The sequence below is a fragment of the Falco cherrug genome, chromosome 12 (genome assembly GCF_023634085.1).
Source record: "Falco cherrug isolate bFalChe1 chromosome 12, bFalChe1.pri, whole genome shotgun sequence".
NCBI lineage: Eukaryota > Metazoa > Chordata > Aves > Falconiformes > Falconidae > Falco > Falco cherrug.
The window spans coordinates 16,118,811-16,132,788 of NC_073708.1; the positions used below are offsets into that span (position 1 = coordinate 16,118,811).

Sequence of the window (13,978 nt, forward strand, 5' to 3'; positions counted from 1 at the left end):
GGAGGTAGTTCCTGTGATCTAAAGTGGCCCTATTTTTTGAGGATTGAACTGGAGATCTTTGGAAGTCCTTTCTGATATAAATTATTCCTCCCTTCTACAAAACATTGCCTTGCATTATCTAAAGCAGGGACAGTTGGAAAGGTCGTGTCTGATTAATTCCTTTGTAGGAGACACGTGATTTTTACCTGTTTGAAGAGCTAAGAGTCTTCAGTGCCTCAGCTTACAGGAACTACTTTAGAACTTTTCTCAGCTCATATCTTTCCTTCAAGGCCAATACTAAGCATTGTCTTAATCTATCATAACTCGTTAATGTGTTGGGAAGAAAACGGGGTAAGAATGTCAGAATGCAAATGTACAGCTGAAAATGAAGCTAAATATGTAAATTATCTTGGTACTTTTAAAACTGCCTCTTTCAGTGCACTTTTGTATCTCCCACTGCCATTTTAGGTGAAGTGATGAGCTTGTTTATGTTGCTGTTTGAGCACCAGGTAATTTTACACAATTTTATGGGCTAAAACATCTTAGAGCAGAAGGTTTTGGTGAGATTTCACAACAAAATTAAGTCCTAGGCCATCTGATAAGTTACAATTGTGCTAGTTGCACTCTAGGCTGCCAGCTTGAATTTGTGTTATATAAACAGTTTCCTGTTTACATAGGTTCCCTCTTCTTACATCACTGTTCTTGCTGCTTCAAGCCTGTCCCTATTAGTGATTTTGTGTGACTGTTTTCCTCTGTGTGACAAGGTCTAAGACCAAATTGGAAAGCCAAAAATTCTTGTACAAATGTTAACACCAGCTCATTCACTCTGGCCTGGAGCTAGTCTCTTAATCTAAACAGCAGTTTAGCAGTTTGCTTTTTATTTAAATTTTTCATTTTGTTTTTCTTCCTCTCACCCCCTGTAAGTCTGGGAAATGTTTGTAGGACCTTTCTCTTCATGTGATGAAGAACTTGGTCTAGAGCTGCATGGACAAAAATATAAAGCATGTACTTAATATTAGTCTGGATCTTCTACTCTGAGTCTATAATTGCAAAATCGTCAGTTGTCTTCCTTAAATATCTGTTCCTAACACTGTGAAGCAGATTTTAAGCTAGATGGCTTTGAGTACTGTGTTCTTAACCCAAGTAAAGCACTGATGATTAATGCTCTTGGAGAGTTCACAGCTTAGGACTACCTCCTTCCTCAAAGCACCTCTAGAGATAAGAGGAAATTAAATTTTTGTTAATTAAATGTTGGTTACTTTTGGTTTATATAGAAAAAAGCCCAGAGTCAGAAGGCTGTGTGGATCAGAAGGTCATGGAAATGGAAGAAAATGAAATCAGAACAAAGAAATCTGAAGAACCTGAAAAGCCAGAAGCAAAGACTGACAACCAGGGGGCAAAGGATGGTAAAAACAAACAATGTAAACACAAACAAGAAAAACAACCCGTCAAGCAGGGGAAGCCTAAGACAGATGTCCAGGACAAAGATGAAATTAATAGTAAGGAAAGAGAGAAATCTGAGTACTTCGGAGATACTATACTCACTGTACTTCATAACAAACTAGGCATAGGAGTGATTGGAGTCCAAGAGCCCAGTAGGCTACAGGGGATAGCATACCACTGCCAGAGCTAATCTCAGGAGAGGCACTGACTGTCCCAGCTACCCTCTTACTGATTCCTCTACCCTCACAGTTCCTTACAATATTTTAGCCACCATGTGTAAGAGAGCTGCCTTGTAGAAGAGATCTGTAACTTGTTTTTTACTGTGCAAATGCAGGCTGTTTCTATGGCAAGTTAGTGTTCATGCTGAGGGAAGCCTCAGACACACATACATTGACTTCTTAGAATTAAAGAGAGCCATTACTTCAATAAAAATACTTATGCTGAGAGGAATGTTCTTCCCTCCTAGACACACACACACCCACACACACCCTCCCCCGCAACTTTAGTGTGTCTTGCATCTATAGGGAAAGGCAGGTTTCAAAGGGATTTATCTGAAGTGCTATGTGTCTGCAGCCTTTTCTGATGCTGACATTAGCCACCACCTAAGAATTCCTGAATGACCTGCCTTGTTTTCAATTCCTAATGTCTTCCTTTGTGGGGAGCCAGAGGAGTTTTCTGTATATGATGCTCAGAGGAATGCATGTGGATTCTGTAGCAAAAGTAACTGCACTGACAGCTCTGAGCCCACTCCGACTCTCTTGAAAAGCTAGAGATAAAAGCTAGGGTCATGAGAACTCCTCACGTAGGCACTGAAAACATGCATTCAGGATGAATGAAAACAGGACAGGACTTCAAAAGAAGAGAGAGGCAGAGGGCAAAGGTTATTTCAGCCAGTCTTCTCCTAGTACTGCCTTATCTTTGTGGTGCTGTACTCGTCAGCTCCCAGATTCCAGCGGCTCCATGGCCAGAGGAAGGGCTTTGCCTGTCACTGCGCACAAAAAACTGCCTTCCCTTTCAGCCAGCCACACAGGAACTGGGAGACTGGAGAAGCCAGGAACAGACCTGGTATAGGTCAAGGAGAGTTTCCAAAATGGCTTCATGTAAGAGCTAGTGCTTCATATGAGAGTAATGGGATGGGAAATGGAGAGTAGTTCTAATGGCTTAACTCTATGCAGTCCAATACTAGCATGAATTAGCAGAGCAGGGAAGACACACCATAAATCTGTCCAAATTACTTCATATGCTTTAAGCAGAGCTTTCACCAAAGCCCCATCCACATCTCCCACAAATACTGCCATCTCTGAAGAAAGACCTAAAAGGCCCAAAATTGCACTGAGGGAACAGGTTCAGAATAGAGAAATATGAGTCACAAAAAAAGTGAGCTCAACCCTCCACCAGTGTCATTCAGGTGATGCAAAGCAGGTACTGAGGGAGATCATCGGAGAATTTATGTCAGAACTTGTCAGTGAGTCTTGAAGGCAAGTATGAATTATGCTTGTGATAGATACAAAACCAAGGACAGTACCTCAGTTTCCAATATATGCATAACTATCTAGCCAGACTCCATGTGAACTTTTGTGAATACAAGGATGTTTGTTGGCCCAGTAAAGTAAAACGAAACCTAGATTTCTTCACAAAGCAAAAGAAAAGTTTGTCATAAACATAATTTTATTTAAAATAAAGCTACCCATTCTAGATAAATTATTTCAGATGCTCTGTAGTATACACAGCTCTCTCATGTATGACATATTCAGGACATTTTCCTGAGTATTGTTTATAATGTCTGTCATACAAGCCACTGATGGAGGTGGGGCTGGTTTCACCCAGATGGCATTGGCTGCTCTCCACACAGGCCTGCTGGGTACTGAACAATTTAAGTAAACTGCAGTTGCAAAACAAGCCTCCCTACAAAGCCTTGAGCATTCTGTGTAAACAAAAGTGGACAGGGTCTTTAGTTTAAGTTTCTTAACTTCCATAATTCACATTGCCCAAGGGCTTAATTTACTTCAAAGGAAGTTTGTTTTGTCTAGAAGCTGATGCAATAAAACATCCTGATGGTGCTATTTACAATAATGCATTTTTAATCTGGAGAGAAAGACATCCCGTGTAGTGCTCATGTTAGGTATTGCCTAAGTCTTGAGCTGGCCTCAGCAAGGGGGTATATTTCACCTACCAGGATTAAAGGCAAATGTTGTTTTTTTTAAAGCATCATGGTAAAAGAATGCACAGCTGGGCAAATGATTTGAATGGCAGATTTCAGCCTGGCTAGAAAGGCAACTTGCTGCTTGTTTAATGTAATCCCTCAGCCTATCTAAGTATCTACAGACAACAATCCCAAATAATCTTCCTGCTACACAATGAAAACAGAAAGCATGTTCAGCTTCACCTGATCCAATGAGTTACCTCTCCACAGACCATTACAGTTCTGGGCTCTGCTTCTCCTGTCATTGATACGTGGGTGGATCTAAATAAATTGCACTGCAGTTAGATATCTTGCCTCAGTTTGGTACCGGTGTGTCTAGAGAACCTGGCCCTGGCATGTGGTGCTGGGTTTTACTGGGTATGTGCTGTTGCTTCTGCACTTATTGATGTGTCATCATCAGAACTGGGATTAAAACATGTGCTTTTATTCTTTTTTCATTCTTGATTTCTTGCCTTTCAAGTAAATACCTTCTTTGAGCCTGAGCCAACGGGATTGATTCCAGGAGTATGCATTCAGAACCTGGTGAAGATTTTTGCCAACAGGCCCAAGCCAGCAGTAGATGGCATGAATATCACCTTTTATGAGGGCCAGATCACAGCCTTCCTTGGTCACAATGGAGCAGGAAAGACAACCACCATGTAAGTCTGTATTTTAGAAGCAAATCCAGGGCAGTGCTCTGTTGCTGTCCTGAGGAAGTCTTCTCCACTCTTTCCTCTACCACCTCTGCAGCTAGCCTGACACACAACATCAAGGTTCTTCCAGAAGGGAAATGCTGCCCCTAGGCAAAGAGGAGATTAACTAAAACCCTGAGAGGGAGGCAGTGGGGACACAAAACAAGTGAAAGTCTAGAGAGAAGGAAGTAATCCCCCCGCCCCCCAACCCCCGTAATTAATTTCCCATGGCCAAGTTCCCAACAGATGAAGAGGGAGAAGGATCTTCTGGCTGAAAGAGCTGAAGATTTGAAAGCTACCGCACTCCTTGTGTTCTTGGTTTCTCTGACTTGAACTCAGTCAGACTTTTTGGTCTGTGTGGAAAAGAGTACAAAATATAGGCCCTCTTTAGGCAAAATGGTTACATATATGCAAGATCCATGTCCAGAATAAAATGTTTCTCTAATCCTAGACCCCAGTGTCTCGGGAAGCTGGACTTTAGGAATGTTTAATTTGCATACATATACATTTAATTTTCATACATAGGCAGAACTTTATTTGGCAAAATAGGATCAATTGGTGAACAAAACAATTCATGAGTCTGTGACAAGTTCACCAAATGCTGAAAGAAATGAAGTGTTTCATTTTGATTTTTCCCAGCAGAACACTTTAGGTTTTTCAGTTTAAAGAGACTTTTATTTGAAACACACCTTAAATTGCCTTTTAATTTTTTTAATTGTTCTGCAAGAAATATGTTCAACCCAAAATAAAACATTCTAATCTGCTGAAATGTTTTGTAAATTTTCTATTGTTTTTCTGTTCTCTTGATAAAAATAAAAATTTCTATTGCTTTGAAATTTTCAGAACTGAAAAAAACATTCTTCATTAAAATCTAGTAACAGGTTCCACCCATTTGCAGCATAACATTTGGCCCCCTTCCATTTTACAGAAGATGAAAGTGTAGGGCATGAATCGGCATGGCTAGAGACCTCAAACCATTATTCTCTATCTCAGTCCTAGTAGGTTTCATTTTAGACACATTTGTACATGGGGGTGATGTAGTATGCTGAACTACTCTGAAACAGAGAAGCTGACTCAAACAGTTTTTTAATGCATGCCAGAACCATACAGACAGGTGTATCAAAAATTACGTTAGCAGAGCCACAAGATTCTCACTGTAGCAGAGCAAGAGTATTTTTATATAAGCTTTTAATTGGAGTTGTTTCAAGACTCATAGTAAGAAGTCATCATGCTCCATCTAGTGGAATGATGTAATGCATCTTCTGAATCTGGCACAGAAATATAGGGGAGTGGGAATTTCCTCATTTTATTTTCCCAGGTCGATACTGACAGGCCTTTTCCCACCCACCTCTGGAACTGTGCTGATTGGCGGCCTGGATATTCAGACTCACATGGACTCCATTCGGCACAGATTAGGCATGTGCCCCCAGTACAACATCTTATTCAATCAGTAAGTATCAGTCCATACTAGCTTTCAGAACAAGGGTCCCAGTCTGCATGCTTGACACATCCCCAAAGCCTGTCTTGTTTCTCTCGCTGTGCTGGCAGCAGATGTATCTCAGAGGCAATTCTCCAGCTCTTTAACGCAGACATAGTGTAGGTGTTACCCTTCTCCAGTAGAATTCTCCTGCATCGTTTAGCTGGGAACAAAGTTTCCAAGGAAAATGGCAGTGCTCCTGGTGTTTTCTGTAGCACTGTGGGTTAGCAGGAGTTCAGGCTGGGATTCATGCACTATGATTTAGGCCTCCTAAAGCAAAAAAAACCTGAGCCAACAGCACAGTAGCAGGCTATTTCTACACCCATTATGCACTACCACCCGACCATCTACTACTACCTTCTCAGGTGATTTTCAGCTTCACTGCCATCAGTTCATGTTCATCTCAACAGCAGACTCTTTTCCTTAATGCAGCTCGTGTTAGTTCCCATTTATTCCCATAAATGGATAGCTTGAGGCCTGATATACCTGTTCCTATAGTAGCACGTTCTGCTTTGAAAAGGCAGAGAAAGAGCTTGTGACATCTGAGTGAAGTGTGTTGATACCAAAGACCTGTGATCCAGATTTAAAGCCGCTTTTCTTCCTTTAGCAAGATAAAGCTAGAGTGAATTTATGGCTGCTTGGGAAAAAAATCTTGTTCATTTCAATTGCCTTGGTGCCTTTCTGTCTCATTTTGCAGCCTTACTGTAGCAGAGCACATCTTGTTTTATTCTCAGCTGAAAGGGAGATCCAGGGATGAAGCTGAGCAAGAGTTGGAAACAATGCTAGAAGACATAGGCCTCACCCACAAAAGGAATGAAGAGGCTCAGAATTTGTCAGGTGCCCACAGGATTGTTCTAAGATATTTTTTTCTGTTGCCTTTTCTTTGTCTTTAGGCAATTACTGTTTGAATAACATGTTTGAGGCCATATTCTGACATATCACTGTGCACTGGGGAGGTCTTTACTCTCGAAGAGTAAATAGGACTGTGCAAATAGTAAAGCTGGCACAACCTGTCCCTAAAGCTTCTGTTTCTTATAAATACACAACAAATTCAAATATACTTAAAGCTGTTATTTTTAAATGACTATATAAAAAATATAATCTATCAATGTAAGAAAAAACCAAAATACAATGTTCTATTATTTCAAGGCAAATGAAATATTATACTATCATGCTGCTCTACTGTTTCGATCAGTACTCCAAATACAATACTCTATGATTTGTCCTGATTGCAACTATAAAAGTTGGCTAGTTTCACATACCTTCCTGCTTTTGCTTCTTGTCAGAAGCAGAAAATGCAATGTGTTGATGAAAAATATGTTTAAAAAATAATAAAATTTTGAATGAGCTGTTCTGAACTTCAGGAGAAGAATGTGAGTGTTGATTTACATTGTAGAAAGATTTGTCTGAGGATGATTTTGTTTTACTGTATCGATTTGTCCCTGCACTGAAAAGCAGTGTTGATTACATCCCTGCCACATACTCATACATCTCATCTCAGACTCCTGGATGTGTCTGTCCTCTGGCAGGTGGAATGCAAAGGAAACTGTCTGTTGCCATTGCTTTTGTGGGTGAAGCAAAAGTGGTAGTCTTGGATGAGCCCACTTCTGGAGTTGATCCATATTCCAGGCGATCTATCTGGGATCTTCTGCTGAAGTATCGCTCAGGTAACAGATCTGAGAGTGGAAATTGTTTGGGTTTTCTTTCAAAACCCGTCATAGATGCAGCATGTGCCTGCTGTCATGAGTAGTGGGATAAGAATACAAACAAACAAGATTCTTTGAACAGATACCTATGGATGTGGCAACCTGGGACCTGGCTGTGGTGCAGAAAACCCCTGCATTAATTGCCAAAAAACTAAGCACAGTTTTGAGTTCCAGAGAAATTCCATGCCTTGTACATTCCTCCTTGTTCCTTCTAGGCAGAACCATCATCCTTTCAACCCATCACATGGATGAAGCAGACATCCTTGGAGACAGAGTAGCCATCATATCCCAAGGAAGACTCTTCTGCTCAGGCTCTCCTGTATTCCTAAAGAACCGCTTTGGGTCTGGCTTCTATCTCACTCTTGTTCGCAAGATGAGAAATACCAGAACTGGAAGGGCTTCAGTAAGTATGTAGCTCCCTTCCTGCGCATGTAATCTGAAAAACAGTTATTCGTATTCATGCACTGCACCAAGGTAGAAAGCAGTTAAGTGCTGCCTGAGGCTTAAAAATGAAGAAAGCAATGAGAAAATTTGATGACACCTCAGGAAACTATATGGATACCTGAGTCTCTGTAAAAATCTTCTCTGGTTTTCTAAATATGTATTCAGCCAGACAGGTGAAAATAATAGGTGGATTTGAAGCCCTCAGTGGTTTGTAGTTCATTCTTGTCAGTTAAGCGTGTCTGAACTTTTACCAACCAAGTTGCCTTTGTCCAGATACAAGTCTTTCTGATGTTTGCCTTTGCAGTACACTGGTTGGAAACATGGTGTAGTCTAGTAACTAGCTCAGTTACTGAAGAGTAACCTGAAGAGTCTACATTAATTTGTAGCTAAACCAGCCTTGGACAGCTTGAGAAGCAGGGATCTGGATTCCTTCTGCTATTAGTAGTGCTTCTATTCTTAGTATCATGATCTGTATACTCATGGGCACTGATGATCGCATTTCCCCAGGTGTTTTGCATGCAATTTAGAACAGACAGATATGCTTTATGCAGGTTGATTTATGTTTTCTGCGTTGCTTAATCCAGTCCTCAGATGACTTTCAGTATAACATGCTCAAGATGCTCCAGATACCACATATTTTTCACTGACTCAAGCCATTCGGAGACTGAACTACCCTTACATCCTGTTTTGCATGTATCTGAAGCACTTTTATCTTTGTATCTGTTGCTTGTCCGTGCTAGTCATTTTGTAGCTGTGGATCTCAGTGCTCCTGCTCCTGCTCCAGCTGTGCACACAGGGATAAAGAAGGAGCTCCAGAGCAGGAACTGGATGGTAAGAACTGGGATGTTTGGCATTCCAATGCATAGCTGTGTCTCCAGTTATGCTGCAATCTCATCTTACAGATCAGTGTTGCTGAGGCCCACTTTTTCAGTACTTGTGTCATGTCTGACATCTGTATTGTATTGTAACATAAATTTAATAAGGTTTCTTTGTGCTTTTGATTACCATTGCCCCTTTTTGATGTATATGTGGTCTCAGGCACAGGTGATGAATTGGAAGTTTGTGTGCTTTAGAAGTGTAGACTGAGTTTTAACTACTCTGTACCAAAATTTGTAATTTGTTAATGAAAACTGAAACATATCTAAAGCAAAGGAAATTGGCTTTCTCAGAAAAAATGTTTTGGCTTTTCTACGTAATTGAAGAACTGAAGTAGATATTCCTGATGATTTTGTTGTGCATTATTAACAGACCTGAAATAGTTTCCTGCTACATAGTTCCAGAGCACGATTAACAATATAGCCCAGTCTAGTACAGAATTAACTGAGATATTTGTGAGTTAAGTAATATAACAGTCCCCTTTTGTATAGTGCAAACAACAGCTTTTGAAATCGTGCTTAAATATTCATTCTTTAAACACTGTTTTGACTTTTCACAGGAGATCTGAATGAGCTAGCAGAAGTTATTCATCATCATATCCCAGAAGCAAAATTAATTGAAAGCATTGGACAAGAACTCATTTACCTTTTGCCCAATAAACACTTTAAACAGAGATCTTATGCCAGTCTCTTCAGAGAACTGGAGGAAACATTGGATGACCTTGGACTCAGCAGTTTTGGAGTTTCAGACACACCGCTTGAAGAGGTAAGAGACAAACTAAAATACCTGCTGATCACCATCAGTCCCCAAAATGTTTTCTGAGACAGTTCCTGTTCTTAAATTTTTAATCATCCTAATTCCTAATGTTCCCTTCAAAACCTAGTCACATATGCTGTGGCACACTCAGAAAGTCTTTGGGATGGGCATAGAGAAAGGATCCAAGCCTTACCTCATGTTAGCCTTGTGGTGAATCACTCATTAGACTGAAATCTGTCTGTCTTTGTATCTTAGTTTGTTCCTTTCTTTATTTTCTGAGCTATTTCATAAGAGACCTCGGGTTCTGTAATAAGCAAGAATACTGAAAAGGTATCTAAATTTTTCCTGTTACATCAAAGGATAGTGTTCCAGAGGTCAGGTTATTGTACCTGTTCTTTTCCTAACCATGAGATGTGTTTGTCTGTGGCAGGTTTTCCTAAAGGTCACAGCAGAAGCTGACCCTGGAGTGCCAAAAGCAGGTATAGATCCATGAATCAGCATTTGATAAACAGTGTTTGATAAACTTTTCTTGGGACTGTTCTGTATTCTGAACGCCATGTAAAGAGGAGTCTCAGAACTTTCGGTCTTTGTATGGTGGTTTTGCCAAAAAAAATTTGGTCAGCAAGTACCTGTTTTCAGGGCCTGACATGATATCTCAGAAACAAGATGAAGTCAGCAGAAAGACTTTTATTTAGAATGGATAAGGCTCTTAACTCTTTAAATAAAAGTGGAGTGTCAAGCCCCCAAATGCCAATGGTTTTAGTAATTTTTATGAAAAGTACCTTGCTGACCATTAGTCCATAGTCTACATACACGAGTCACTTGTTCATCCTGCTGGAGTAAGAGGAGTGTTAACTTATATGATGCCACTAGCAGATACAGACACAGTGCAACACTTGTAAGTAAAGCAATCTGGTGATGTGATATATTCAGTTGGTAAAATCTGGAGATCATGAAAATGTTTGTGCTACCTTCGCGTGTGGAAGATAAAGTGTCTTCTCCGCCCTTTTTCATCTTTACCTAGAAGACACTAAAGAAAATGGTTCTACTCTTGATAAAACTTCTGCTGAGGACAAACCAGCTGAACAAACTGCTCTGAAAACTAATGGCACTTCTCGAATGCCAGTAGGCATAGCTGGAGATCAAAATGAAGGCAAAGGGTCCCGGCAGTATAAAGGTTTTCAGCTTGTACATCAGCAGATCAAAGCACTGCTTATCAAACGGTTCCACCATGCGTCCCGCAGCCACAAGGACTTCCTAGCCCAGGTATTGACTGATGTTTGCTGTTTTTGATGGTTTCCTACAACATTCTCAACACTGTCTTTCCCAACAATGTCTCTATGCAAAGCAACAGGGGTGCTGCAAATGGGTAACGATGTCCCTGACTGTTCTAATTATGATTCCAACTCTTCTGCTTCTTATGCTGTTTCTTTCTGCCTAGAGTCTATCACTCCACCAAGTTCACTATTCAGTCACTACTAGTCCAGCATTTTTATTTCTAACATAATACACTTCTGTGACAACGAGAATCTTAACTGAAAGCACTGAATTGTAAATTGTTGGTGTTCATGAGCTAAACCAGCTCTGACCTGTGTGCTCCTGTTGTTCCTCCTTCGTTTATATATATTATGAGGTGTGTACAGTGTCACTTCATATATCTAATAACCATGTGATTTTTTCATGTTCCCTGCAGACTGTTCTCCCTGGTAGTTTTGTGTTGCTGTCTTTAATACTTACAGTAATTATTCCTCCATTTGGAGAATATCCTGCCTTAACCTTGCACCCTTGGATCTATGGACAACAGTTTACTTTCTTCAGGTAAGAGGAATCACTGAGTAAAAGTACATCTGTCATATATACACCCTTTTCTCCCTATTTTTTAAGATCATGGGCCCCTGTCTTACTGTACTCACTTGGTGTGGTGTAAAAAAGGATTAACTCCACTGGAATCAGCAGATTTAAAACAGCGTGAAACTGGTGCAAGTTGAGAATACAGCTGCTAGTATGTCTAACCAATAGTCCTTCATATATCTTGCTACCTTTAGGACTCTTCTCTTCCTACCTGAATTCATGACTTCAACACTTACAGAGTTACATACACTACCTAACAGCAGATCCAGGACAGTGAGAAATCTGACTGTTTCTGATACACTGTTGAACTACTCCTGTAATCATAATCTTAGAGAACAATATGATTCAAATGATTCAAGCCTATCTGCAGACCTGTGGTAGATATATTTATACTTAATATTCGGACAAAGTTATGGAAACAGGATGAAAGCAGAGCTCAAGTGTTATTAATGCTGCTGCTTAACAGTTTCTCCCCTCACAGTATCCTTTCACTGGGTCAGAATTTTTTTCACAATTCCTCTGTGCTCTCCTGAACACCTGCTTCACCTTCACTTCCACATATTCCAAAGCTGAACTTGGGCCAAGTCAAAACATGCAGTGCAGAGGAAATATATAAAAAATGTTTAAGTCTTCGATCACAACTAGCAGAAAGCAGCAAAACTGAAGGCAGTAATTTTGAAGCATTTTCCTCGAGTTTCATATAGAAAATGGACATGAAACTTTAATTTAATATACACCTGGTAGTGTGTGGAGCAGATCCTGATATTTTTATTTGTATAACACTTGTCACTAGCAACAGTCTGTAGTCTAATGTTATTAGGTTGTTAGTTGCAGACACTTCACTATTAGCAGATTTGTCTCTTTGGCCTCAGCAACTGAAAATGCAGAATATGTTTTTCATCTTCTAATTACTGAGTGTGACAGGGCCGAGAGGGTAGAAATGTGGATTCAAGCCTTTTTGGAGAGTATTGCTATAGGACTATTTCAGAAGTCATGCTTTAATATTTGGAGAAACAGGTTTTAGCCTGCTCACTTTCTTGGAAGATTCTGGGGTTTTGCATAAATAAATAATTTCATTATCAGCATTTGTAGGGATGCAGTTGCTTCTGCCATATGGCTGTCCTTCACCAGTTGCTATGTGTATTCCAGTAGAATAGTTTGAAAGAAAATTTGATAGAGAAAGTCCTATCTTATTCCCTTAGCAATGAGCGTCCCGGCAGTGAGCAGATGGTCTCCCTCATTAATGCTTTCTTGAATAAACCAGGATTTGGAAATCGCTGCATGAAGAATCAGCCTCTTCCGTAAGTTGCTAGCTAATCTCTCTTGAACAAGATTCTAGCAGGATATTACTAGTGGAACTTGAGTAGTGAAACAAGTATGAATTGTCTTGACTTTTCACTAGAACCAATGCTTCAGATAGATGGTTGGCAATAATATCTAATATGGGGTCAAAAGTAACAAACAAACAGCAAGTGCCAGGGAATTAAGAAAGATTCATAGTGCTCAATGTGCCTAGCTGGAAACCAGCTCATGTAGCCTTGTATTGAGCATTTAGCAATGTTGAAATTTATGTCAGTAGGCCAGTGGGCTCAGATCCAAATCTTCACAGCTTCTCTGGCATTTCCCACGTGAGTCCCCTCATGTTCCTCCTGTTCCCCCTGGTGTGTTTGGAAGCAGTAGCTTCAGCAGGTGCTCAGATTGTGTAGTAGCAATAGAACAGTCTCCACAATTTGAAGCTATTCTCACTGTGAAGTGAGGGAAGTGTTACTAGAGTTCTTTAACATTTGTTGTCCTACCTGTTTACCCTGCTCGTGAGTCGTGCTTTGGAGGCATTTGTCACTGGCTTGCTATGCTTTGCCACTTGCTCCTTTTCTCCTGCCTCTCTCCTAGTCAAGATATCCAGCAGCTTGACTCTTCTGGCTGTCTTCTCCTCTCCTCTCTCTTCCGATTCCTCTCCTCTGCCTGCTACAGCAGGAGCAAAGAGGAAAGTTTTAAAAATAGAGAAAAGATACTGCATGAGCAAGGAGAAGGGTAGTTTCTTTACAAAGATGTGTCTCCACTGCAGATTTTGTATGTACCGATGGGTCTAACACAGTCCCCTTGTTCCTTCAGTGTCCTATCTGTAAGCTGAAGACAGTGAACTTGGCAGAGATGTAGGGGGAGATTATATTTGTTCATGTTTACCAAGTACTTTAAAATGTTCTTATTATTCATAACTCACAGGATGAGGGCTGAGAGGAGAATATCTGTTGAAAGCATTGTGATTTTGTGGATTTGTGAGCTCTCATGAACTGTATATCTGCACAGTTTAAGGAATCTGTTCTTCTACACAGAAACTACCCATGCAATAATATGCCAACTGCCTGGAACACACCTTCTGTTCATCCTAACCTAAGCAGGCTCCTGCTGAGCCAAAAGTGGAGCCCTGAGAATCCATCACCTTCCTGCAAGTGCAGCACTGACAAGAAACTCACTATGCTGCCAGAATGCCCTGCAGGCGCAGGAGGCCTCCCACCACCACAGGTTGTGTCCTTGTGCCATAAATCTTTGTAGAAAAGTTTCATGGCAAGTG

At 40.5% G+C, this 13,978-nt stretch overlaps 1 protein-coding gene across 5 annotated transcripts in view; it reads left to right on the top strand.

Moving 5' to 3' along the window:
- ABCA4 (ATP binding cassette subfamily A member 4) overlaps positions 1–13,978 on the top strand; it is an 84,609-nt gene that overhangs the window by 51,045 nt on the left and 19,586 nt on the right. For 3 of the 5 annotated variants that reach the window (XR_008734763.1, XM_027814423.2, XM_027814422.2), the window contains 13 exons: positions 1,254–1,478; positions 4,086–4,263; positions 5,615–5,746; positions 6,471–6,610; positions 7,303–7,440; positions 7,695–7,882; positions 8,664–8,754; positions 9,359–9,564; positions 9,986–10,034; positions 10,580–10,821; positions 11,249–11,373; positions 12,609–12,707; positions 13,740–13,929. Coding sequence is in view for 4 of the 5 variants with exons in the window: in XM_027814423.2 (XP_027670224.2) it covers positions 1,254–1,478; positions 4,086–4,263; positions 5,615–5,746; positions 6,471–6,610; positions 7,303–7,440; positions 7,695–7,882; positions 8,664–8,754; positions 9,359–9,564; positions 9,986–10,034; positions 10,580–10,821; positions 11,249–11,373; positions 12,609–12,707; positions 13,740–13,929 (2,003 nt within the window). In the remaining variant the exon portion in view is untranslated. The remainder of the gene's footprint in view (positions 1–1,253; positions 1,479–4,085; positions 4,264–5,614; positions 5,747–6,470; positions 6,611–7,302; positions 7,441–7,694; positions 7,883–8,663; positions 8,755–9,358; positions 9,565–9,985; positions 10,035–10,579; positions 10,822–11,248; positions 11,374–12,608; positions 12,708–13,739; positions 13,930–13,978) is intronic. The other 2 variants (XM_027814424.2, XM_027814425.2) reach the window with 2 other exon arrangements.